This window comes from Budorcas taxicolor, chromosome 6 (assembly GCF_023091745.1).
Source record: "Budorcas taxicolor isolate Tak-1 chromosome 6, Takin1.1, whole genome shotgun sequence".
Taxonomy (NCBI): domain Eukaryota; kingdom Metazoa; phylum Chordata; class Mammalia; order Artiodactyla; family Bovidae; genus Budorcas; species Budorcas taxicolor.
Genome location: NC_068915.1, coordinates 86,360,548 through 86,387,597, shown reverse-complemented (window position 1 = coordinate 86,387,597; position 27,050 = coordinate 86,360,548). Strand labels below are relative to the sequence as shown.

At 37.1% G+C, this 27,050-nt stretch overlaps 1 protein-coding gene across 1 annotated transcript; it reads right to left on the bottom strand.

Moving 5' to 3' along the window:
• Positions 1-1,609: 1,609 nt before the first annotated feature.
• Positions 1,610-25,779, bottom strand: MOB1B (MOB kinase activator 1B). The gene is made up of 6 exons (XM_052642088.1): positions 25,748-25,779; positions 20,550-20,716; positions 11,890-11,983; positions 7,361-7,494; positions 4,778-4,941; positions 1,610-1,687 (listed from the first exon to the last, which is right to left on the bottom strand). Exons 1-6 carry the CDS (start codon positions 25,777-25,779, stop codon positions 1,610-1,612), a joined length of 669 nt encoding a protein of 222 aa, XP_052498048.1.
• Between the last annotated feature and the right edge of the window lie 1,271 nt (positions 25,780-27,050).

The window sequence follows — 27,050 nt, the reverse complement described above, 5'->3', positions numbered from 1 at the left end:
TGTTAATGGCAAAACCACACTGATTTCATTTTACATTCTTTTCTATTAAGTGTTTTAAGTCTATACAATTTCAGAGCAAGATTTCTAGTCTACAAGGGAAAGGGTATATATTTCAAACTGAAGGAAATAGTTTTACCAGAAATGACAAAATTAAAACTGAAAGTCTAAGAGGATATTTTGCAAGAATAAAACTGAAGTGAAAAATGTTAATATTTAATTTAAAAACTAAGTTTCTGAATTTTTAATTTATGGGAATAGTTCACTAGAAAGTCATGAAAAAAAAAAGGTAAAAGTTAGTAAGTACTCATTTAACACTTTCATTATCTGATATCACTGCAAAGAAAGACTTCCTTTCACAGTGGAAAAATCAGAAGTCAGAACACTTGGGCCTACAACAAGCAAAGAAGGTACTGTATCATTTTAAAATGATAAGACACCAGCTCCATTCACTGAATGGAAATGCTGTAAAGTGATCAATTTTCCCACAGAGTCCTTACATTCCATGTGCATGCCTATATCTAAAATTAGTAATTTATTTTTAACTTCACATGGAAGTTGATTCCTAAAAGGAAGTCTCTAAGACTTTGTTTACAAGATATTGATAAAATCTTCATGCCATTCTAGTCAAGGGTTCTGAGAAAGGACTTTCTTGAACTTGACTCCCCATACTTAATCCCATCTATAACGCCCCATTCAAACTAACCCCACCCTCGTCCCCCACAACCACACACTCCAGTCCTCTTCAAAGCAGAAAGGGATTTTGCAGACTTATGGCTCATTTGGCAATTGCTAAGAAACCTCACAGTTCAGCATCACCTCTGAAGATCGCAAACCTATATATAACCTGAATTTTTACACCTACAGTGCAGTTAAAGTGTATAAAGAAGCCAAAATGTAACAGCTATTACATTTCAACATCTTCAAGTTTCAATATCACAGATATCAAGAGATGGAAAAGACTTGCTTGTAGAACTTTAAGCATCCGTTGAACAGAATTACTATCAATATCAAAAATAATTAAGAAATACTAATTTTTTATGCCCTACACACACACCTTTACAAATTGTGTTTCTCTAATGTAGTAAAAGTTGGAGATCATCAATTTAGGTAAACTATGGCTTTTATCAATATTTTAAAACATGCATCAGTAAGTGCCCTGGGTAGAAATCCTAATATTGTTTCAAGCCCTGTTCAATTCTATGTCTGTGCTTTGCACCTCAGAAGTGAGCCTGCCAAGGCACTTAAAAACGTCTTTTGGGGACTTCAAAAATCAGCCACAATTTACACAAGGAGAACACCCATCCATGAGCAGTCTAATCAGTAAGCATTTTCTTTCAACATATAATATTATTAAAAATTCTCCAAGTTTAAAAAAAATACCGTATGCCACTAAGACAAAATTTACCCCTATCAAATGTATAGACAGTGGTTCTTGGCTTCCTCTAGCAATAGTATACGGTTACATTTATTCAGATTAAAGAAAAAGGAACCCAAATAAACCCTCCAAGCGTAAGATAAAAACAACCAAGATAAAAATAAAATACAACAAAATTCAAATACATGCCACACAGCTTCATTTGAGGAATAATTTGCATAGGTCCCCATCCTTTTATCTGTCCTTTGAGGTGAGTTTTTCAATCAGTTCCTGGAGTGGTGCAAGTTCTCTTCTATCAATTAGGTTGAATTCCTATGTGCCGACAAAGGCAGAAGAAAGAGCAAGAACATATTATTTACATCTCATTCCAAAATAGATTTCCATTAACATTTGTTGGGAATTCGCTTTTAAAGTAAATGCAAGTCTTTTTTCCTATTCTCTACCTCTTGCATCTTAGGCAAATCACTTAACCACTTCTGGTATTTTACATTTCTACTAATATTAGGATAAATTATCTCTTAAGATTCTGGAGAAGAGAATGGCAATGCACTCCAGTATTCTTGCCTGGAGAATTTCATGGACAGGGAAGCCTGGCCGGCTACAGTTTGTGGAATTGCAAAGAGTTGGACACGACTGAGCGACTAACACACAGACACAGACACACACACACAGAAGCCTGGCCAGCTACAGTTGGTGGAGTTGCAAACAGTTGGACACACACACACACACACACACACACACACATCTCATAAGATTGCTGCGGGGACTAAATGTGATACTGTGTGTGAACCACTTCATGTAATCCCTGGCACAAAGTAAACAATAAATGAGACTTGCTGCTCTGTTAGGATGAATAATTGGGACACCATTTAGCTATAGCCAATGAAGCAGGGACCAAAAAAATTCTCAGGCAAATTTCAGCATTATATGAAGAATAAAAGATTTAGTTTATGTTATTAACTAACATATCTGCAAGCTACGTAGGATACAGTATGAGAATGACATGAATAATGTGGAGTCCACAGATGATAAGCAATAAAATTCTATTAAGAACAAATAAGAAAGCCTGGATTTAATTTGTGCTTCTTTAGAAGTTCTATCACTGTCATTCTGAAATTTAATTCTGAATGGCTTTCCCCTATAAAAATAGCTTACAAATTATAAGGTTAAAACATAAAGGTTGTCAATATTTCTGATCTTCTGCCACAATGGGGCATTCTGAGCTTTCAATTTCACTCATTTATTAGCACTCACCATAAGCCAACCACTACAGTAAGTACTGAGAAGAAACATTAAGGGGCATTTAATAGCAAGTCTACCACTAAGATTTGTGGGGTGTGAACCAAGAACACAAATGGATATTATATCACATGACTAAGTTATTATATTTTATATTAAGCTAATATATTTTTATATATGTTTGATTCTCCTGCCTTGACAAATACACCTTCATAGTAGCTAGGAAGGCAAATTCAAATTTAGAATTTTAAAAAGACTCCTCAAGAGTCTACACATGAGGAGAGCCAGTCCTTGGCCCTCAGCAAAACTCCCTGATCTACCAAACCCCAGCTCCATCCTGAACTTCAAAGGGTCTCACGTGCAGGAATGTGGACACCCTGACTGGCTTATAAAGGCAATGTCCACACACATTCATGAACAGCTGTAATATGGGTATTCAGGTTTAGAGATATACACCTAAGAGACATGACCTTTCCTTAAAACAACGGACCAACAGAAAAGATCCACGCAGATCCTGGAAATACACTTGGGACCATGTGGGCAGGGAATTCTGAATCTCAGGTACCCAAGCACATACCACAAAGGACCTATGCAGGTATGTTCTTGGCCCTGTGGATTTCTCACTCTGTGGAGAGGAGTAAGGTGGAGAAGGGCCAGGGTAAAACTTCTAAATTGTGAGGCCCAGGTCAGGGGCCACTCTCACCCAAAGAGGTGATACTGTATAACCAACGGACCCACCTTTAAAACCATCAGTGTCCTCAGATGTAATGAGGCTCAGATGTGGTAAATACCACATACCAATTTCTTACTATTTGCTAGGCAATGGGAGATACAGGGTACTTTAACATTATACAGTAAGGTAAAACTAAACTTTCTGGTGAGAGAAATCCTCTCCCAAACTACTGAAACCTCAAGTAATCATGTTCTGCCTAAACTAAGGCACGGAGGCAGACAGTATAACATTTTCTTTGTTTCTATTGGTGTCTATAGATAGGACACACAGTAAAATAATTGCTCAGAGCAATGGTTTTGGCAAGTTACTGTCTCCTAAATTTTTTTTGTTTATATAGGTGAAATTAAGATACAAAATGTGTGTCCTCAGTGTGAGGAGTGTGAATAAAAGGAAAATAAACAAATTTTTCTTTGTGGAGATGAGTGTGAGAAAGGCATTTATAAGTTTATATACAAAAACAGATTTAAAAAAACAACAGAGCTATAGGTCATGGACATCTCCTACCTACCATTTCCTTCTCCAACCTCCACTGAAAAATCTGCTCAGTTTATGCATTTCTACCTTTTTCACTCCTACCTGTTGGTTCTCTAATTACTATAGCAGGGCAAGAATAGCCTCATTTCTTTTAGTCTACATGTCTAGGCCAGTTGTCTGAGAACTAAACAGTGAAGGAAGAGGAGGTCAACCTAAGGAGTCAGATCAAAGATTAATGGACTTCTGGAATATCAACACTTTTTGGAACATTTTTTCCCCCTTTGGAACAATGGACAGTTATCAAATTCAGAACTTACTCAGAATATGGTTTTAAAAGGAGGGAAAAGATATGCTATTTAAAGTTCATTTCTATGCCAGATCTTCGAAAAAAGATCTAGAGAAGACAGGAAAAAGGAGTAGCAGGAGTGCTCAGAGACAAGTTCAACTCCATGTCTACTAGCCAAGTTCCCTATTCAGCTGCTCCATTACGGACAGTGAGCTGAAGTTAGATCGCTCAGCTTCACTGCAGACTTGCGATGGAATTCAGAAACTGAAGGCAAGTCTTTATCATCACGGCAAGTATTCAAGAGGATAAAGACTAAAGAAATAGAGCAACTTTTATTCTGACAGTATGGATGTAGTATTCACCTCATAACTCTATAGATGGCTGCTTTTACTGAGAAAAAAGTATCTCCTAATCCAACTTGAAAGTGAAAGTGGCTCAGTCATGTCTGACTCTTTGCGACCTGATGGACTGAACAGTCCATGGATTTCTCCAGGCCAGAATACTGGAGTGGGTAGCCTTTCCCTTCTCCAGGAGATCTTCCCAACCCATGGGTAGAACCCAGGTCTCCCGCATCACAGGCAGACTCTTTACCAAATTCTGAGAATTTGAGAATTTACCAAATTCTTTACCAAATTATTGAGCTATCAAGGAAACCCCTAATCCAACTTACCTGGACAAAAAAAATAAAGTGCTTGAAAGATGTATTGAGATGTGCTTCCTCTTGAAGCTGGATCACAGGGTCGAAATGCTGATGATAAATGTGAGCATAAACCCTAAAGAGGCGTTTGAGTATAGTTTTTGCCACAGACATGAAATTCTTCGGAAATGGGACACCTAGTAAAGAGATAAACAACTCTCTCTATTAATAAGAAGAGAACACAGCAGTATGAGTTTGTCAGCAAGTGACAACATAACTTACCAAAACAAAGCTGAAAATAAGAAATATTTTTATTACTACTTAATATACCCATTGCACTTTTCAAATGTTCTCAATATATCATGAATGAAAACAAACTTCAATGCTTCTATGGAATAAGAATCTGTCTTCAGTATGGCCCCTTAGGCCTGTAATATAACACCAGTTTACCAAAAATACCACAAATAAATGTCTGAGATGGTAATGGTGCTAAAATGCACACTTAGTCCCTCAGATTTCTTATGTTGAACAGAAATAATGTATTACCACATTTAGATACCAATATATTTTTGTATTTTTTTCCTATGGAAGTTATCGCATTACCACACCAGGACTACATTTATCTTGAAATTAGCTGTGGTTTCTGCTCAATTAGAGAGCTTGGCTTTCTGAATTAGAACACTTTTATAGCATCAAACAAACATAAAACTAGAAAAATAAAAAAATCCACATCCCTTGTTAAACTGGCCAAATGATCCAGACTGGCAAAACACAAGCCAAATACTTTTATGGTACTACTGGCTTCAATGTAATCACATTGCCTACTGCCCACTTAAAAATATTATAAGTCACAACAAGGTCTACTGTATGGCACAGTAGGGAACTCTGCTCAATGTTATCTGGCAGCCTGGATGGGAGGGGAGTTTGGGGGAGAAAGGATACATGTATATGTATGGCTGAGTCCCTTTGCAGCCTACCAGAAACTATCACAACATTGTTACACGGCTATACTTCAATATAAAATTAAAAGTAAAAGAAAAAAGTTATAGGTCACAAGACAACATAAGACATTTGGGGGGATATAAGTGTCTCCCAAATGAAGGGACACTATACAAAATAGTATGTTACACTCCTCAAAAATGTCAATGTCATGAAAGACCGAAAAAAGACTAAAAAATTGGAATAAGATCTGTAAATTAGACAATAATATTGTACTGGTATTAATTTCCTGATTTTGAAAGTTACTCTGTGATTGTCTAAAAAAAATACACATTGAAGCACATGGAGATAAAGGTCATCATATATGCAACTTACTCTCAAATCTTCAGGAAAAGGAAAGAATGTGGGGTCAGGAGGGAAGAAAAAATAGGGAAGGAGTGAGGGAAGGAGCAAAGCAGGGAGGGAAGGAGGGAGAGGGAAGGCAAACAAGTTAAAATGTTGGCAACTAAAGAATCTGGAAGAAGGATATGTAAGGGTTCTTTGCATGATTCTTACAAATTTTCTATTAACAGAAGTCTGAAATTGGGTTAAAATAAAAAGTTTAAAAATATGGAAGATAAAAGATAAGGGCACTTATCCCATACCATACTACATATATAAGGAATGCAGTTTTGAAAAACAGACCTTTCATTACAAAGGCTTTGAAGTAGTTAAAGCATTCAATGAATGTGTCATAACAGCAACTATTTACGTTGCTGTCTCCTCTACCACATCCTTCTCCCCCCAAAAGTAAAAAGGCATAAAATACAGTCGAGAAGTTGAAAAAGCAATTTCTTATTTTTTTCAGAAAACACAGCTGTAAGCAGTTTGACGTAGTAAAGTCATATGAACTGTCTAAATGTAAATAATTTCTGCTTGAAAGTTTAGCCCTTTAAAAGGCCAGTGAATATAAAAAAAAGCAGAAGTCACTTAGGTGCTAACAGGCCAACCCATCAAATCTTGTTTTCTTCTCACCTAGTTTGATTTCACAGCCCAAGGTTCATGCTATGGGTCATGAATACAAATGCTCTGACAAAAATATAATGTAATACTGGGTTTATGTCATATAAAAGTGAAAGAAAGTGAAAGTCGCTCAGCCATGTCTGACTCTTTGCGACCCCATGGACTATACAGTCCATGGAATTCTACAGGCCAGAATCCTGGAGTGGGCAGCTGGTCCCTTCTCCAGGGGATCTTCTCAACTCAGGGACTGAACTCAGGTCTCCCACATTGCAGGCAGATTCTTTATCAGCTGAGCCACGAAAGAAGCCCCTTATGTCATACAAACTCCCTTTCTGAATATGAAATGAATAAGACAACAGCAGATGATTACCAGCTGTCTACCCAACATCCAGTCTCTTTTTCTCCCTTAACACAGGCCAGATTTGTTACAATCTAAGATATACTGATCTTCTTATTGTTTAAAATTATAGGGAGGTTTACCTAATTAATGCATGATAAACTTGGTATGAAAAAGACACTTTTCAAGCATATAAGATTAGAAATATTAGAACTATTTTGAAGTGGCAATTAATCCAGCATGGTTCCTTGAATATACAGGCAATTCTACTGTAAGTCCTAGAAAAGTATGAAGGTAGATAAATCATGATGGATCCCAGTTAACCAAAACAATTATACCAATTTTTGATGGAAATAATGTCTCATCATCCAACTGGTCCTGAACCCAAGTCATCAGGTAATCAATATACTTTGGTGCAGAGCACTTAATAGGCTTCTTTATGTTTGTTCCATCTGCCCAATGATACTCATATCTGTATTGGAAAGATAAAAAGCACACAGAATATCAATATAATCTACACATAATGTCTGTATTTTTTGTATTACACATATGTTTATTTTGAATATATTCAGGACATATTTTAATCTCTTCCTCCAAATAAATATTTTTTTGTGTTTGGCATTTTAAAATTGCTATTAGATTATTTTGCATTTATCAGGATACAAACTAAGATTCCACCAAACTCATTTTTTGTGAACTTTCCTTCATATATAACTTTTATATTTTAGAATCACATACAGTATAAATTGCCATAGTAGAAACCCTAAGTTTATTTCCCACTTCTATGATGAGCATCTTTAATCTTTATAATTGTCTTCTTCCTCAAAAAACATTTTTCCTTACACAGTACAATTCTCTTTAACTTGGGGCATTAAAATTTGGGTTAAGGATAGAGAATCAAACAGAAGTGCCAAAGTAAAATGAATGAAAAAGAGAATGATTCAATATTTGAGTATACTTGGTTGAGGAGCTAAACAAGCCTTTGAGGAAGACTGGAACTCCAAATAAAGATGCCTATAGTATTTGGGTATTAACCAGACACTATCTTTTGGTACAATAAACTTTTAATGTACGCCTACAATATCAGAAATGATGAGTCAAGGAATGCTGCTCTTGAACAAGGGACACTGAAATGAAAGACGTTTTCTCTATTCTCACAGAGAAAAGACTGGTAGAGAAGACAAACCTGTGAACAAGTATGTAAAACCAGTGCAACAGAATGCTCATGCAGTTGACTACAAAAACATACACGCACAGCTGCAACCTGATTTTTAAGATAATAAGCACGCAGCTGAAACTCCAAAGTACGAAAATGTCTAAACTGAACTAGCATTTAGTTTAGTTTCTGAAAGGTTACCTCTGCCTCTCCCTTTGAATCAGTTGTGTCTTTCTAACCTTGCCCCAGAGTTTGGACTGAGAGAACAACAGGTGAGTAAGGCTAGAAAAGGAGCTGAAAGAAAATATAATGGAAAAATACTACAGGGTATTTGAAACAATGAAAACCATCTTGAGGCAGGAAAAATAAGGATGCTTTCTATTTAATCATAGCTACTCACACTTGAACAGTACATGTTAAATAGGATACACTCAAATAAATATTGTGACACCATGTCTTATTGCCAACCCTGGGAAACAGGGATGAAATGTTAAGTTTACTTTGAAGGTCTCCAATAGGCAATTTCCCAACACTTCCTGGCATCCTTTTTCACTATTTAATCACTTTCACAGTCAAGAGATTCTTCCTAATATAAAACAAAGTCTCAAGTGTGACTTAAGCTTCTTCTTGTTTGATTCTCTCTGGAGATCGAGAATATGAATTGTCGGACTTTAAACCATCATTACTTAGTCTTCCTGGAGAAGGAAGTGGCAACCCACTCCAGTATTCTTGCCTGGGAAATTCCACGGACAGAGAAACCTGGCGAGTTACAGTCCGTGGGGACATAAAGAGACAAGACTGAGTGACTAAACAACAGCAACAGCTTAGTCTTTGCTTAAAAACACAGGAATTTACCTACGTTTTCTCCCTTATGTTGGCTTCCCTGGTGGCTCAGAGGTTAAAGCGTCTGCCTCCAATGCGGGAGACCTGGGTTCGATCCCTGGGTCAGGAAGATCCCCTGGAGAAGGAAATGGCAACCCACTCCAGTATTCTTGCCTGGAGAATCCCCTGGACAGAGGAGCCTGGTAGGCTACAGCCCACGGGGTCGCAAAGAGTCAGACACAACTGAGTGACTTCACCTTCACCTTCACCTCCCTTATGTTATGAATCCTTAATGTTTTTGCATTTCTCTTATAATCATGTTTTTCATTCTGTTAATGATTCCCAGGTGTTCCATATTCATTTTTTAAAATTTGTATTTTATTTATTTATTTGGCTGCACTGAGTCTTAGTTGCAGTATATAGGATTTAGTTGTGGCATGTGGGATCTAGTGCTTTGACCAGGAACAGAACCTGCACCCCCTACGTTGGGAGCTTGGAATCTTAGCCACTGGACCACCAGGGAAGTCCCCTATATTCATTTTTAAATGCAAAAGTCAAAAGTAGACACAGTACACCAAAAATCATTTTCAATATCCTGAAGCTTTATTTAAAAAAAACTAATTTTCAATGCCCTAAAGCTTTCTGAAAAACAAAACTGTATATTGCTTATACTTCTAGAGTTTATAACTATGATCCCCTGAATCTTTTTCTTTTGAAAAGTTTATGCTTAAGATGGGGAGTCCCTGAAAGCTCAGTTGGTAAGAATCAGCCTGCAATGCAGGAGACCCTGGTTTAATTCCTGGGTCGGGAAAATCAGCTGGAGAAAGGATAGGCTATCCACTCCAGTATTCTTGGGCTTCCCTTGTGGCTCAGCTGGTAAAGAATCTACCTGCAATGCGGGAGACCTGGGTTAGACCCCTGGGTTGGGAAGATCCTCTGGAGAAGGGTTTTGGCCTGGAGAATTCCATGGACTGTATAATCCATGGGGTCACAAAGAGTCAGACACAACTAAGCAACTTTCACTTTCACTATACTTAAGATGACTTCATCTTCTAACTCTATTTTGTCCCCAATGATTTTTCTAAATTTCACCTTTGACAGATAGTTGTCTGAAATTTATTTCTGTCATCATGGTATGAACTTTTAAACTGTAAATTCCCAAATATTCATTTCTTGGTTAACAACAATAATAAATAATAACAGAGAAACCACTCCAAGAAAAAAACTGCAAAAAGTATTAACAGGTGGAGTCTAAACAACACAGTACCCAAAAACCAATGGGCCACTGAAGAAATCAAAGAGGAAATAAAAAAATACCTAGAGACAAATGAAAACACACACACAGTGATCCAAAATATATGGAAAGCAGCAAAAGCAGTTCTAAGAGGGAATTTTATAGTAATACAAGCCTACCTCAGGAAATTTAAAAAATCTCAAATAAACAATCTAAGCTTTAATTACCTGGGAAAATAGAACAAATAAAACCCAAAGTTAGTGGAAAGAAAGAAATCATGAGGAACAGAGCATAATTAAATGAGATAGAAACTAAGAAAAAAATAGAAAAGATCAATGAAACTGAGAGCTGGCTCTCTGAAAAAATAAACAAAATTGATAAACCCAAAGAAATAAAATCAGAAATGAAAGAAGTTAAAAACAATGATCATTAAGAGATTACTACAAAAAATTACAGCCAATCAAATGGATAACTTAGAGGAAAGTGATAAACTCCTAGAAAAACATAAAATCTCCCAAAACTGAATCTGAAAAAATAGGAAATATGAACAGATGGATTACCAGTAGTGAAACTGAATCAGTAATTTTAAAACACAAACAAACAAAAAACCTCCCAATAAACAAAAGTGAAAGACCAAATAGCTTCACAGGTGAATTCTACCAAAGAACTCATATAACTCAACATCAAAAAAAAGTAAACAACCCAATTAAAAGACGGACAGAGGACCTGAATAGACATTTTTACAAAGACATACAGATGGCCAATAGACACATTAAAAGATGCTCAATTTCATCAATCATGAGGGAAATGCAAACTGAAACCATAATGAGATACTGTTTCACATCTGTTAAAATGGCTATTATCAAAAAGACAACAAATAATAAGTATCGGCAAGCATGTAACAAAAAGGAAATTTTTATGCACTGTTGATGGAACTGTGAATGGGTGCAGCCACTATGGAAAAATGTATAGAGGTGCTTCAGAATATCTTCAGAATATTAAAAACAGAACTGCCATAAGAGCCGGCAATTTCATTTCTGGGTATTTACGCAAAGAAAACACAAACACTAATTTGAAAAGATATATGCAAACTATTTTTCATTGCAACATTATTTTCAATATCTAAAATATTAAAGTAACTTAAGTGTCTATCAACAGATGAATAAATAAAGAATATGTGGTATGTGTATATATGTATATTTATTTAAAGATACAAACCTCCAGTTATAAGTCAGTTCATAAGGAGTATGGTCAATGACACTGTAATAACTTTGTATGAGAACAGATGACTACTAGACTTAACATGACGATCATTTCATAGTGTATGGAAACGTCAAATCATTATGCATTACACCTGAAACTAACATAACATTGTATATCAACAATTACTTTTATTTTTTAAAATGTAATGGAAGCATTTTTAATAATCTAGTTTGGATAGAGAAGCAGAAGCAAACAGAAAAAAGGCAGGATGGAGGACAATACAATAGGGAGGACCATAAAGCTTAGGTTAAGGAACTCTTGACTCAAAATACTAGTCATTGGTGAATCACTGAAGGAGATGGTAAATATAGAAATTGTAAGGTCAGAAATTTTCTTATCTAAGAACTGTATGATACAGTAAAATTGAGAACTGATCATAAATCATATCTTACTTTGGGCCAGCTGACATCACCGGACAACTTTCTTCTGTACAAAAATCTGTGATTGTTCCATAAAGCATGTTGATCTGATTGAAGAAATCTACAGCTACAAAGCAAATATCATTTATAGGTAAAGAGTTAAATTTTAATTTTACTTAAAGAGAATCTTTTATTTCAGCAAAGTATGAGCTCTAACCATATTCTTTCCTCAACAAAGAACAGATAATAAGTATACAAGAAACAATACTTAACTCACTGAATTTAGGAGCTTCTGGTTAAGTGACTGCCTTAAGAGAATAAAAAGGCAAGCACACCATATTGATGTATGGCAGAAAGCAACACAATATTATAATTACCCTTCAATTAAAAATAATAAATTTTAAACAAGGCAAGCACACAGTGGGAAAAATTATTTGCAACACATATAATCAATAAAAATCCTGTATTCAGTATATATAAAGAAGTTCCATAGATCACTAAGAGTGAGAGTTTCTGAGTCTCTTGGCTACCTCTATGGAAAAGAATAAAATACGACTTTTCACTTAGTTCAGTATAGTTCAGTCACTCAGTTGTGTCTGACCCTTTGTGACCCCGTGGACTGCAGCATGCCAGCCTTCTCTGTCCATCACCAACTCCTGGAGCTTGCTCAAACTCATGCCCACTGAGTCGGTGATGCCATCCAACCATCTCATCCTCTGTTGTCCCCATCTCCTCCTGCCTTCAATCGTTTAAAGCATCAGGGTCTTTTCTTATAAGTCAGTTCTTTCTTTCAGGTGGTCAAAGTATTGGAGCTTTAGCTTCAGCATCAGTCCTTCCAATGAATATTCAGGACTTATTTCCTTTAGGATAGACTGGTTTGATCTCCTTGCAGTCCAAAGGACTCTCAAGAGTCTTCTCCAACACCACAGTTCAAAAGCATCAGTTCTTCAGTGCTCAGCTTTCCTGATGGTCCAACTCTCACATCCATGCACAACTACTGGAAAAACCATAGCTTTGACTAGATGGACCTCTGTCGCAAAGTAATGTCTCCGCTTCTTAATATACTATCTAACTTGGTCATAGCTTTTCTTTCAAGGAGCAAGTGTCTTAATTTCGTAGCTGCAGTCACCATCTGCAGTGATATTGGAGCCCAATAAAATCTCTCAGTGTTTCCATTGTTTCCCCATCTATTTTCCATGAAGTGATGGGACCGCATGCCATGATCCTAGTTTTCTGAATGTTGAGTTCTAAGCCAGCTTGTCCACTCTCCTCTTTCACTTTCATCAAGAGGGTCTTTAGTTCCTCTTTGCTTTCTGCCATAAGGGTGGTATCATCTGCGTATCTGAGGTTATTGATATTTCTCTTGGCAATCTTGATTCTAGCTTGTGCTTTATCCAGTCCGGCATTTCACATGATGTACTCTGCATATAAGTTAAATAAGCAGGGTGAAAATACACAGCCTTGATGTACTCCTTTCCCAATTTGGAACCAGTCCATTGTTCCATGTCTAACTCAAACTGTTGCTTCTTGACATATATACAGATTTCTCAGAAGGCAGGTAAGGTGGTCCAGTATTTCCATCTCTTTAAGAATTTTTTTTTTTTTTTTAAAGAATTTTCCACAGTTTGCTGTGATCCACAGAGTCAAAGGTTTTAGCACAGTCAGGGAAGCAGATGTTTTTCTGGAATTCTCTAGCTTCTTCTATGATCGAAGAGACTGAGATTGCATTGAAAACTGACCTTTTCTAGTCCTGTGGGCACTGCTGACTTTTCCAAATTTGCTGGCATATTGAGTGTAGCACTTTAACAGCATTATCTCTTAGGATTTGAAATAGTTCAGCTGGAATTCCATCACTTCCACTAGCTTTGTTCACTGTGGTGCTTCCTAAGGCCCATTTGACTTCACACTCCAGGATGTCTGGCTCTAGGTGAGTGATCACACCATCGTGGTTATCCGGGTCATCAAGATCTTTTTTGCATAGTTCTTCTGTGTATTCTTGCCACCTCTTCTTAATATGTTTCTGTTAGATCTAAACCGATTCTGTCCTTTACTGTGCCCATCTTTGCATGAAATGTTCCCTTGGTATCTCTAATTTTTTGAAGAGATCTCTAGTCTTTCCTATTCTATTGTTTTCCTCTATTTATTTGCATCGATCACTTAGGAAGGCTTTCTCATCTCTCCTTAGGAGTCTTTGGAACTCTACATTCAGATGGATATATTTTTTCTTTCTCTCCTTTGCCTTTCGCTCCTCTTCTTTTCTCAGTTATTTGTAAGGCTCCTCAGACAACCATTTTGCCTTTGTGCATTTCTTTTTCTTCGGGAGGGTTTTGATCACCACCTCCTATACAATATCAGGAACCTCCATCCATAGTTCTTCAGGCACTCTATCAGATCTACACCCTTGAATCTATTTCTCACTTCCACTGTATAATCATAAGGAATTTGATTTAGGTCATACCTGAATGGTCTAGTGGTTTTCCCTACTTTCTTCAATTTAAGTCTGAATTTGGCAATAAGGAGTTCATGATCTGAGCCACAGTCAGCTCCCAGTCTTGCTTTTGCTGACTGTAGAGCTTCTCCATCTTTGGCTGCAAAGAATATAATCAATCTGATTCTGGTACTGGCCATCTGGTGACGTCCATGGGTAGAGTAGTCTCTTGTGTTGTTGGAAGAGGGTGTTTGCTATGACCAGTGCGTTCTCTTGGCAAAACTCTGTTAGCCTTTGCCCTGCTTCATTTTGTATTCCAAGGCCAAACTTGCCTGTTACTCCATATATCTCTTGATTTCCTACTTTTCTATTCCAATACCCTATAATGAAAAGGATATCTTTTTTGGGTGTTAGTTCTAGAAGGTCATGTAGGTCTTCACAGAACTGTTCAACTTCAGTTTCTTCAGCATTCTTGGTTGGGTCATAGACTTGGATTACTGTGATATTGAATGGTTTGCCTTGGAAACAAACAGAGATCATTCTATCGTTTATGAGATTGCACCCAAGTACTTATTTTATTTGTATTTCTCGGATAATTAGTGATGCTGAGCATCTTTTCATGTGCTTATTAGCCATCTGTATGTTTTCTTTGGGAAAATGTCTATTTAGTTCTTTGGCCCATTTTTAATTAAGTTGTCCTCCATGTGAACAAACGGTAACCTGTGCCTTTGAATCCCAACTCTATACTTAACAGTTGTTACTTAATCTCCCTGGATCTCTGCTTCCTACCTCGAAAATTTGGTTTATCTCAGAGTGCTAAAAAAAAAAAAGAAAAGAAAATACTTGTCTATCATAAAGGAGACATTTAGTCATTGTTAGTTTTCTTCCACAAAGACATGGCCTCAAAATTCTATGCAACAAATATTAATTATAAGCTAACCATCTGCTTTTCCAAAACTCTGAAATTTCTATCTTCTTTAAGCTAACACTCTTTCTAGCAGCAGAACGTTCAAAAACAGCCTCTGGTTTCTGGCTATGAGATTAGTTATTGAATTTGCAAAATGTCCCATCTTTGACATTTATCTTCATCTGGCAAGTAAAACTGAAGCCAGTTCAATTCAGTTCAGTCGCTCAGTTGTGTCTGACTCTTTGTAACCCCATGAATCGCAGCACGCCAGGCCTCCCTGTCCATCACCATCTCCCGGAGTTCACTCAGACTCACGTCCATCGAGTCAGGGATGCCATCCAGCCATCTCATCCTCGGTCATCCCCTTCTCCTCCTGCCCCCAATCTCTCCCAGCATCAGAGTCTTTTCCAATGAGTCAACTCTTCGCATGAGGTGGCCAAAGGACTGGAGCTTCAGCTTTAGCATCATTCCTTCCAAAGAAATCCCAGGGTTGATCTCCTTCAGAATGGACTGGTTGGATCTCCTTGCAGTCCAAGGGATTCTCAAGAGTCTTCTCCAACAACACAGTTCAAAAGCATCAATTCTTCCATGATCAGCCTTCTTCACAGTCCAACTCTCACATCCATACATGACCACAGGAAAAATCATAGCCTTGACTAGACGGACCTTAGTCGGCAAAGTAATGTCTCTGCTTTTGAATATGCTGTCTAGATTGGTCATAACTTTTCTTTCAAGGAGTAAGCATCTTTTAATTTCATGGCTGCAGTCACCATCTGCAGTGATTTTGGAGCCCCCAAAAATAAAGTCTGACACCATTTCCACTATTTCCCCATCTATTTCCCATGAAGTGATGGGACCAGATGCCATGATCTTCGTTTTCTGAATGTTGAGCTTTAAGCCAACTTCTTCACTCTCCTCTTTCACTTTCATCAAGAGGCTTTTTAGCTCCTCTTCACTTTCTGCCATAAGGGTGGTGTCATCTGCATATCTGAGGTTATTGATATTTCTCCCAGCAATCTTGATTCCAGCTTGTGTTTCTTCCAGTCCAGCATTTCTCATGATGTACTCTGCACAGAAGTTAAATAAACAGGGTGACAATATACAGCCTTGACGTACTCCTTTTCCTATTTGAAACCAGTCTGTTGTTCCATGTCCAGTTCTAACTGTTGCTTCCTGACGTGCATACAGATTTCTCAAGAGGCAGGTCAGGTGGTCTGGTATTTCCATCTCTTTCAGAATTTTCCATAGTTGATTGTGATCCACACAGTCAAAGGCTTTGGCATAGTCAATAAAGCAGAAATAGACGTTTTTCTGGAACTCTCTTGCTTTTTCCATGATCCAGCGGATGTTGGCAATTTGATCTCTGGTTCCTCTGCCTTTTCTAAAACCAGCTTGAACATCAGGGAGTTCACGGTTCACGTATTGCTGAAGCCTGGCTTGGAGAATTTTGAGCATTACACTACTAGCATGTGAGATGAGTGCAACTGTGCGGTAGTTTGAGCATTCTTTGGCATTGCCTTTCTTTGGAACTGGAATGAAACCTGACCTTTTCCAGTCCTGTGGCCACTGCTGAGTTTTCCAAATTTGTTGGCCTATTGCGTGCAGCACTTTCACAGCATCATATTTCAGGATTTGAAACAGCTCCACTGGAATTCCATCACCTCCACTAGCTTTGTTCATAGTGATGCTTTCTAAGGCCCACTTGACTTCACATTCCAAGACGTCTGGCTCTAGATTAGTGATCACATCATCATGATTATCTGGGTCGTGAAAATCTTTTTTGTACAGTTCTTCTGTGTATTCTTGCCACCTCTTCTTAATATCTTCTGCTTCTGTTAAGTCCAGACCATTTCTGTCCTTTATCGAGCCCATCTTTGCATGAAATGTTCCCTTGGTATCTCTAATTTTCTTGAAGAGATCTCTAGTCTTTCCCATTCTGTTGTTTTCCTCTATTTCTTTGCGTTGATCGCTGAAGAAGGCTTTCTTATCTCTTCCTGCTATTCTTTGGAACTCTGCATTCAGATGCTTATATCTTTCCTTTTCTCCTTTGCTTTTCACCTCTCTTCTTTTTACAGCTATTTGTAAGGCCTCCCCAGATAGCCACTTTGCTTTTTTACATTTCTTTTCCATGGGGATGGTCTTGATCCCTGTCTCCTGTACAGTGTCACGAACCTCATTCCATAGTTCATCAGGCACTCTATCTATCAGATCTAGACCCTTAAATCTATTTCTCACTTCCACTGTATAATCATAAGGGATTTGATCTAGGTCATACCTGAATGGTCTAGCGGTTTTCCCTACTTTCTTCAATTTAAGTCTGAATTTGGCAATAAGGAATCCCTCAGAAGAAATGGAGTAGCCATCATGGGCAACAAAAGAGTCCAAAATGCAGTACTTGGATGCAATCTCAAAAATGACAGAATGATCTCTGTTCGTCTCCAAGGCAAACCATTCAATATCACAGTTATCCAAGTCTATGCCCCAACCAGTAACACTGAAGAAACTGAAGTTGAATGGTTTTATGAAGACCTACAAGATCTTTTAGAAGTAACACCCAAAAGAGATGTCCTTTTCATTATAGGGGACTGGAATGCAAAAGTAGGAAGTCAAGAAACACCTGGAGTAACAGGCAAATTTGGCCTTGGAATGCGGAATGAAGCAGGGCAAAGACTAATAGAGTTTTGCCAAGAAAATGCACGGTCATAGCAAACACCCTCTTCCAACAACACAAGAGAAGACTCTACACATGGATATCACCAAATGGTTAACACTGAAATCAGACTGATTATATTATTTGCAGCCAAAGATGGAGAAGCTCTATACAGTCAACAAAAACAAGACCGGGAGCTGACTGTGGTTCAGATCATGAACTCCTTAAACTGAAGCCAAAAGGCCATTAAGATATCAATCTTATTAACAAATTCCCTTCAGCCTTTTATGTACTGAAATGTTTACTTAATCACTGTCAGTGAATGGAAATTATCTGTTAAGTCTCAAATCCTAGTCACTTTATCAAGTGTCATTTGGAAAGATTACTATATATACATATAAGAAAAAACTGTAATCCAAGATTTCAGTCAATTGCTATATTTTAAAACCAGAATTCCATGTTCTATGGGGACGTTCTAACATGTCAGTTCAAAGTAATTTTCTTCTGGCTATAATTGCAAAATGTCTGTAAAATTTTAGAAGTTCCTGACGTTCTAGACATTTCAATAGTACAGACAGTTCTGGTTATGGAGGCAGAATACAGACAGATAACAATGATCTGCTTTTATACTTAAAAGTCAGAATCTCATGTAGGACAGAAGTTCTGTGTTACACTGCTGTGTTAGTTTCTGCTGTACAATGAAGTGATTCTAGCTATATGTATACGTATATCCCCTCCTTCTTGGACATCCCTCCCACTCCCCCGTCCCAACATCTACGGTCATCACAGATCATCAAGCTGAGCTCCCGGTGCTACACGACAAGTTCCCATTAGCTACCTACTTCCTCAGGTTTTTCAAATTAGAAAATGAGCTCTCAAATGGTACAAAAAATAGCACAAAAAAGTATTAAAAAAAAAAAAATATGCACGTATGTTGGAAATTTATTCTGAATATTGTCCTTAAAGTATCACAGAACTATCTAATAAGTTAGATGAGTTTCAACAATAAAGCAAACAAATTACTTTTATCTCTTCAGTAAATAAACTCTCTGGGGTCAGGAGGATAACTGTAGTATAATAAATACTGCTCTTAAGGAACTGCTGTCACAGTGAGGTTTTAAGACATCTCAGTAAAATCCTTTAGGTTCCTAAAAGTTATCATTGGGGGCAGCTCAATTTATAAATCCCATGATATGTTTCAAACCACAATAAAATACCATCAAATATTATAATAAAAATATGGTTCTGCTTTTCCTTAATCGAAGCCTAGACATTTAGTATATATTTTCAATTAAATTTAAATTTATTTCTACTATAGTCATACAAATTTCCTCCAATTATAAAACTTTATTAATTTTCTCACCAAGGCTGATAAACTTTGAATACTAAAAGTACCACTTTTATTTCCCCACTTTCTCTGCTTAACTCCCAGGAATATATTTACCTTTTACTTATATTTTTTTCTTTCTAGAGGTTAAGAATATATCATAAATATATTTCACTAACTTCATAAGATCACTATTGAATTAAAAAAAATAATAATTAAGACAAATAACTGAGTATGCTACTCAAAGAGGCAATTTGAGTAGCATAGTGGTCAAACCAGTCTCTGAAATTTTATAACTATATTTGAGCCCAGCCTCTACCACTACTAGCTATATAACCTAGCTTAATTACTACAATTTTCTGTCTCAGATTTCTTATCAATATACTCGGATAATAATAATACCTACATCATGAGGTTGTAAAGATGAAATAAAGTAATCCATGTAGAAGAAAATAAAAACAATAATTTGAAAAGATACATGCACCCCAATGTCAAAGCAGCATATGGAAGTTAATAGTCAAGATACAGAAGCAACCTAAAACATTCATCAACAAATAAATGGATAATGGTGTGTGTGTATTTATATATATACGTATATATATATATCTCCCTCACATACATACACACATACAATGGTACATTACTGAGCCATAAAAAAGAATGAAATTTACCATTTACAACAACATGGATGGACCTGGAAGGTATTTTGCTTAGTGAAGTTAAGTCAAACACAGAAAAACAAATTCTATATGATATCACTTAAATGTAGTATCTAAAAAATAAAATGAATGAATATAACAAAACAGAAACAGACTCACAGATTTAGAGCACTATTGGTTATCAGTAGGGAGAGGAAAAGGAAGAAGGGCCAGACAGAGACAGGGGATTAAGAGGTACAAACCAGTAAGTATCAAATAAGTAAGCTACAAGGGTATACTGTACAGCGCAGGGAAATATAGCCATTATACTGCAATAACTTTAGATGCAGTATAATCTATAAAAATACTGAACCACTATATTATACATGTGAAAACAATATTATAAATCAATTAAACTTCAATAAAATAAATAAAAATAATTCATGTAGAAAGAATAGCAGAGTGCCAGACACCTAGTGTCCTATAGACATCAACTGCTGTATTATTATTTTTTTCAAGAAGATGGTAAATCTACGCTTTGTATTACATGATAACAGAAGACAATTTCATGTAATTCCATATTCAGAAATAAAGTATCATAAAGGTTAAAGTGGATTGAGGTACCATTATATTGTGGTATTAGGTTGCTAACTAAATGCTAGAAAACACAGCACCCAACACTCACCTACAATGAGTCTACTAACCTAATTGAGAGTCCACTGAGAAACAGAAAGGCTACTTACTGTTCACTGCAACCCACTCATTTAGATCTTCCCCCTCAGGAAGCATGACAGCCATCCGGAGGTTGCCACTGCCAAGAGTGGCCTCTGCATGCTTTAAGAGCTCATACTGGTGAGAACCCTCTGGAATGTTCTTCTTTGGTTTAAACGTTTTAGATGAGCGACTCCCACTATGAATAGCAAAGGAAAAAAAAAAGCGTTTAAGGCTTGACCTTCCACAGAGTCTACCATACTATACTACTGGATAAAATAACATAGAAGTGATCCCCAAAGTCCACCAATATATAGTTTGAAATTGTACTGGCTACGTTAAATCTTGGAAATATCATTGCTGTAACTACTGTTTGATACCCCAAACTCCTACAAACCTTCTCTATATTCTCTACTGTAACTATAAAGGAGAAAAATGAATTTTTAGCTATAACTAATCCAGCTAACAAATCCAACAATAAATTACTGATTCAGGATTATAGGTTGTAATATATAAAAATAAAAAGGAGTCTGTGATAATCTTTAGTCATTGTATTCTTTTTTATCCCGATTCTAAGTTTCTCATTCTAAGATAAATAATTTCCTTTGTACAAGAGGCACTATAGCCCACCAGGCTCCTCTGTCCATGGGCATTCTCCAGGGAAGAATACTGGAATGGGTTGCCATGTCCCCCCTCCAGAGGATCTTCCCAGCCCAGGCTCTACTCTTAACACTGACCACTCTCTGTGTCAGGGGTGTGGTGTGTATGTCTTTCTGTCTGTCTCCCTGCCAGGTGTGGGGGTGTGTGTGTGTGCACACGAGCACGTGCTAAGTCACTTCAGTCTCCACTCAACAGTCAAGAATCTCTTTACAAACACTAATCAGGCCATGTTACTCCTCTGCTTAAAACCACATTCAGTGGCTTCCCAGTGTATTTCAGAGTAAACTCCAAAGTCAAATATTAGACATAGTAAGGCTCTGGACCCACATTAGAGTATGGAAACTCTTCTTTAGTTTAATCAGATAACGTATTAAAAGTCAAATTCTCTCCCACCATCTCTGAAATATGAAAACATAGAAAACATTATCATGCCTACCAAACTTGAGGCTTATTTCATTTTCCTCCTCCTCCCCCTCCTCCTTCTCCGTTATCAAAATTTAGTGTGAAAAATAAACTTGACCAATAAATCTTTTGACAAAAGACATTTTTACTAATTTTTGTATGATTAAGTACAAAAATAGCTCTCCTAACGCCAATCTGGTGTATGTATTTAGACCATGTATTTAAGCACTCTCCCTTTAATTAGCCCACTGATCAGACCGGTGCCGCAACTGATGATGTAACAAAGCTGCTCTGAAAAGGGCTGGCAGAGAACACGAGAACAACAAGCACATCAGCTGTGCCTGCACCCAGGAGGGTCCCCACAAATATCTATTTATTGAACCACTGTCCCTTTACGTGTTAGGCTTCCAAATGTTTTCTTGATTGATGACCCATTCAGAATTGGTCTTCCACAAAACTAAACACATTCTCCTCAAAGACCTTACACTTGGGTAAAAAGAAAAAAAATCTGAGTTTGGTTTTATGAAGGTCAGTTCTGTCACTAATCAGCTATGTTATTTAAGGCAAATTACCCAACTTCCTTGAGCCTATTTTTTCTTTAATAGTGAAAGCCTAACAACAATAATAAAACATTACCCTTACCTGTATCATGCAAGAGCTGCAAAATGAGAAAAAAAGCTCTTAAAACGGTAAAATGCTGTGCAAATGTTAGTATCCTTCCTTTTCCTGAACCAGAATGACTCACAGTGAAACATGAAACGGTAGTCCAATGTCCAAAGCTGGACTCAACCCATACTCCCACTCTAATTTCCTAAGACTGGATGGGGAAATTTTTACTTTGGAAACAAATGCTCTTACACATTAAGTTACAAATAGAATTTTAAAAAAATTGTTTTGGTTTGGTTTTTTTTGGTGCTTTTCCTATATCAAGGTTCAAGTGATCTCAGAATAATGGTGGGGATAGACAGGAAATCAAGAAAACAAGGTGCCAGTCCTCATTTTGCTGTTTTCCTCTTATGTTACTTAGGAAACTATAAATTATCATCTGGGCTTCGATTTATTTTGCTTTTTTGAACCTCTGGAAAATAACTTTTTACAGAAGGGTATAATTTAGAGATGGGATGATGTTTACAAAATACTTTCAGTTCCCTGAGTTCTCTGCCTTCTCAGTTCCTCATATCCATGCACAGTCATACTTCCAAAATGCTTTGAAGTCCTCCACTGAATCCCCCTTCTTTGTGATCCTTCTGCTTTATTCAGGCAAAATAATTAATCATCTCAGTATTCTGATTTTTTAAATGTTCTTTTTTAAAATTATATTCAACTTTTTCGACTGCTACCTGAAACTTCAACCAGGATGCACTTTACTCGAAGGGGTGATCAGTACTGCTCCTTATTCCCATGTCAAAAGACCAACTGAAGAGTACTCAAGTTTAAAAGCACAAGTACCAAAACATGTACACAAAATTCCTCATCAGTGAGTGCAAGCTCTTACACTAATGAGTGCAACCTCTGACACTAATGGGGCCAAATATATAAAGTCTACGAAAAAACCCAAACGAACTTTTCAGCTAACCCAGTATCTCACATGGCATGTTAAGATATTTGATGCAAATATTAAAAAACATTTTCAATAACAGAAAGTATGTACCCCCCCACCTACCCTTTCAGAGTCTGTCTATACAAGCATAAAAATGCTTGTGCTTGTTTTATACACCTGCTGCGTACTACAGTGTACTAAAGAATGTTTTCCACTTTAATATGTCCAGAAGATTGTTGTACTTTAAAGTAGATCTACTTTATTTTTAAAGACTGAATAATATTTCCTTATATAGGTAGATAATATTTTCAACCAGTCACCTACTGATAAACATTGAGGTTGTTTCCAGTCATTTATCACTTTAAACAATGCTGCAGTAAGCCTCCTCATATTATAAAAGATAAATTCTTAGAAGTAAAAGTGCCCTGCTAAAGGGCATATACATTTTTAATGTTTACATAAGGTCTATTTTTTCCCCCAAAATAAGTTGGATTCTTTTAAAACTCATTAACAATGTATGAGAGTAGCTGTATACATTTTTGGTCTTAGAGGACAAGAATTCAGCTAGTTTCTCTTGTATAGCTCCCAACAGGACATCATAACTATATGACAACTTAGAGCTTTCTGATTAGAACATAAATGTGATTTAAAAGTCATAGCATTACCCTGAGGTCTTTTCTTTTAAAATAAATACCCAGCAGTCAGGTTTGTTTATCCCAGTCCTTTTACTCATATTTGAAGGTCAATCAACTTATAGAGGAAGACAGAATGGCTTGACAAGTAAATAACTGAGCCTTAAGGGAAAACTCTGACCACAAATCCCTTATAATTAGTCATTTGATCTACTTATAGTAAATTTCAAAAGCATTGTGTACTTCCTCTTTAAGACCCTAAAGAACAGACTGGTCCCCATTGTGACATCTACATTTATTCTCATAAACCATTTGTTACCATATCAACACAGTTACACCCATCATTACCCTCAATTTTAACTATTTACTGTTCAATCCAACTATCAACAAAATTGATATTTTCTAAATTGGGTTGGAGAATCTTAAGGCTGAAGGAAATGGGGAGGAGGTTTTTACAGAGAATTCAAAACAGGGGTACTAGGAAGGACTGAAAAGTAAAAGTGTTAGTCACTCAGTGGTGTCTGACTCTGTGACTCTTTGCAACTCTTTGTAGCCCTCCAGGCTCCTATGTCCATAGGATTTCCCAGGCAAGAACTGAACTGGATAGCCATTCCCTTCTCCAGGGTATCTTCCCCTATCCAAGTACCAAATCAAGGTCTCCTGCATTGCAGGCAGCTTCTTTACCATTGGAGCCACTGGGGAAACTCCACTAGGAAGGGTTAGAAGAATATATATCTGTATATAATTTAGACAGTGAAAAACACGTCAATATATTCAAAATTAGAAACAAAATTATATCAACTTATTTGTGTCAATAACTCCATATCTTCAAAGTTAAGTGACTTACTCTGATCACCTAGCTAATTAAATGGCAGAAGTGGGATTCAACAAAAAGACAACTCATAGATTGGGAGAAAATATTTGCAAATGAAGTGACCAACAACAGATTAGTCTCCAAAACCTGCAAGCAGCTAATGAGGCTTAACATCATCCAAACAAACAACCTAATCAAAAAATGGGCATAAGACCTAAACAAACATTTCTCCATAAAGGACATACAAATGGCCAAGAGGCACATGAAAGATGCTCAACACTGCTAATTATTAAAGAAATGCAAATCAACACTACAATGAGATATTATCTTACACCAGTGAAAACAACTATCATCATAAAATCCATAAATAATAAATGCTGGAGAGGGTATGGAGAGAAGGGAACCCTCCTACACTGTTTGGAACATAAACTGGTACAGCCACTAGGAAGAAGAGTATGGAGGCTCCTTAAAAAACTAACAATAGAGCTATCATATGACCCTGCAATCCCATTCTTGGAGAAAAACATGGTCCGAAAGGATAAATGCATGGATGTTCACTTCACTGCGGCACTATGTACAACAGCCAAGACATGCAAGCAACCTAATGCCCATCAACAGAGAAATGGATAAAGAAAATGTGGTGCATATATACAATAGAATATTACTTGGCCACTAAAAAGAATGAACAAAGCCATCTGCAGTAACAGGAGTGGACCTAGAGATTGTCATACTGAGTAAAGTCAGACAGAGGAGAAATAGCATATGACATCCTTTTAAATGCAGAATCTAAAAAGAAATGATACAAATGAATTTATTTACAAAACAGACTTAAAGAATGAACTTATGGTTGTCAGGAGGAAGGCTGGGAGTAAGGGATAGTTAAAGTTTGGGACTGACATGTATATAAGGCTATATTCAAAACAGATGATCAACAAGGACCTATTGTATAGAACAAAGAACTCTGCTCAATGTTATGTGGCAGACTGGATGCCAGAGGAGTATGGGGGAGAATGGATACATGTATATGTATGACTGAGTTCCTTTGCTGTCAACCTGCAACTACTGCAACTTGTTAATCACCTGTAACTCCAATACAAAATAAAAAGTTAAAAAAAACCAACAGTCCATTATCTTCAAGTCATTTTACATTACCAAGCCTCAGTTTGTAATAATGATACCTACCTTACTATTGAACCCTGTAGTAAGGATTCCATTGGTATTAGCTCTCTTTGATCCACAATTGGTACCAACCTGTCATTCACATCAGTAGCTCCTTCTATAGGTCTAAGTCCAACACTAGAGATCAGGGACTTGATAAACACTTTTCAGTCCACTTCAGACTGGAAACTCCTGGATTACAATAGTAATGATGATGATTAATATTAACTAACATTTACTGCAGACCTTGTACTCTTTAAGTATTTTACATACAATATCTCATTTAATCTTTGTAACTCTATGATGTCTACCAGTTCAGTTCAGTTCAGTTGCTCAGTCGTGTCCAACTCTTTGCAACCCCATAGAATGAAGCATGCCAGGCCTCCCTGTCCATCACCAACTCCTGGAGCTTGCTCCAACTCATGCCTATCGAGTTGGTGATGCCATCCAACCATCTCAACCTCTGTTGTCCCTTTCTCCTCATGCCTTCAATCTTTCCCAGCATCAAGGTCTTTCTTAATGAGTCAGTTCTTCACATCAGGTGGCCAAAGTATTGGAGCTTCAGCATTAGACCTTCCAATGAACATTCAGGACTGATTTCCTTTAGGATGGACTGGTTTGATATCCTTGCAGTTCAAGGGACTCTAAGGGCCGTCTCCAACACCATAGTTCAAAAGCATCAATTCTTCGGCACTCAGCTTTCTTTTTCCAACTCTCACATCCATACATGACTATTGAAAAAACCACAGCTTTGGACAGACCTTTGTCGGTAAAGTAATGTCTCTGCTTTTGAATATGCTGTCTAGGTTAGTCACAGCTTTTCTTCCAAGGATCAAGTGTCTTGTAATTTCATGGCTGCAGTCACCATCTGCAGAGATTTTGGAGCCCAAGAAAATAGTTTCCACTGTTTCCCCGTCTATTTGCCATGAAGTGATGAGACTGGATGCCATGATCTTCGTTTTATGAATGCTGAGTTTTAAACCAGCTTTTTCACTCTCCTCTTTCACTTTCATCAAGAGGCTCTTCAGTTCCTCTTCACTTTCTGCCATAAGGGTGCTATCATTTGCGTATCTGAGGTTACTGATATTTTTCCTGGCAATCTTGATTCCAGCTTGTGCTTCATCCAGCCCAGCATTTTGTATGATGTACTCTGCATGTAAGTTAAAATAAGCTGGATGACAATATACAGCCTTGACATACTCCTTTCCCAATTTAGAACCAGTTCGTTGTTCCATGTATGGTTCTAACTGCTGTTTCTTGACCTGCATACAGATGTCTCAGGGGGTAGGTATGCTATACTTTATTTTATGAGTAACAAAACTGAGGC

Excerpts from the sequence above, each read along its gene's own strand:
- MOB1B (XM_052642088.1), bottom strand. The coding sequence starts at position 25,779 with ATGGAATCCTTACTACAGGGTTCAATAGTAAG. Across the intron at positions 7,495-11,889 it reads GTGATGTCAGCTGGCCCAAA|ATATGAGTATCATTGGGCAG; the intron begins GTAAGATATGAT and ends TTTCCAATACAG. Across the intron at positions 1,688-4,777 it reads ACTTTATTTTTTTTGTCCAG|GAATTCAACCTAATTGATAG; the intron begins GTAAGTTGGATT and ends GTCGGCACATAG.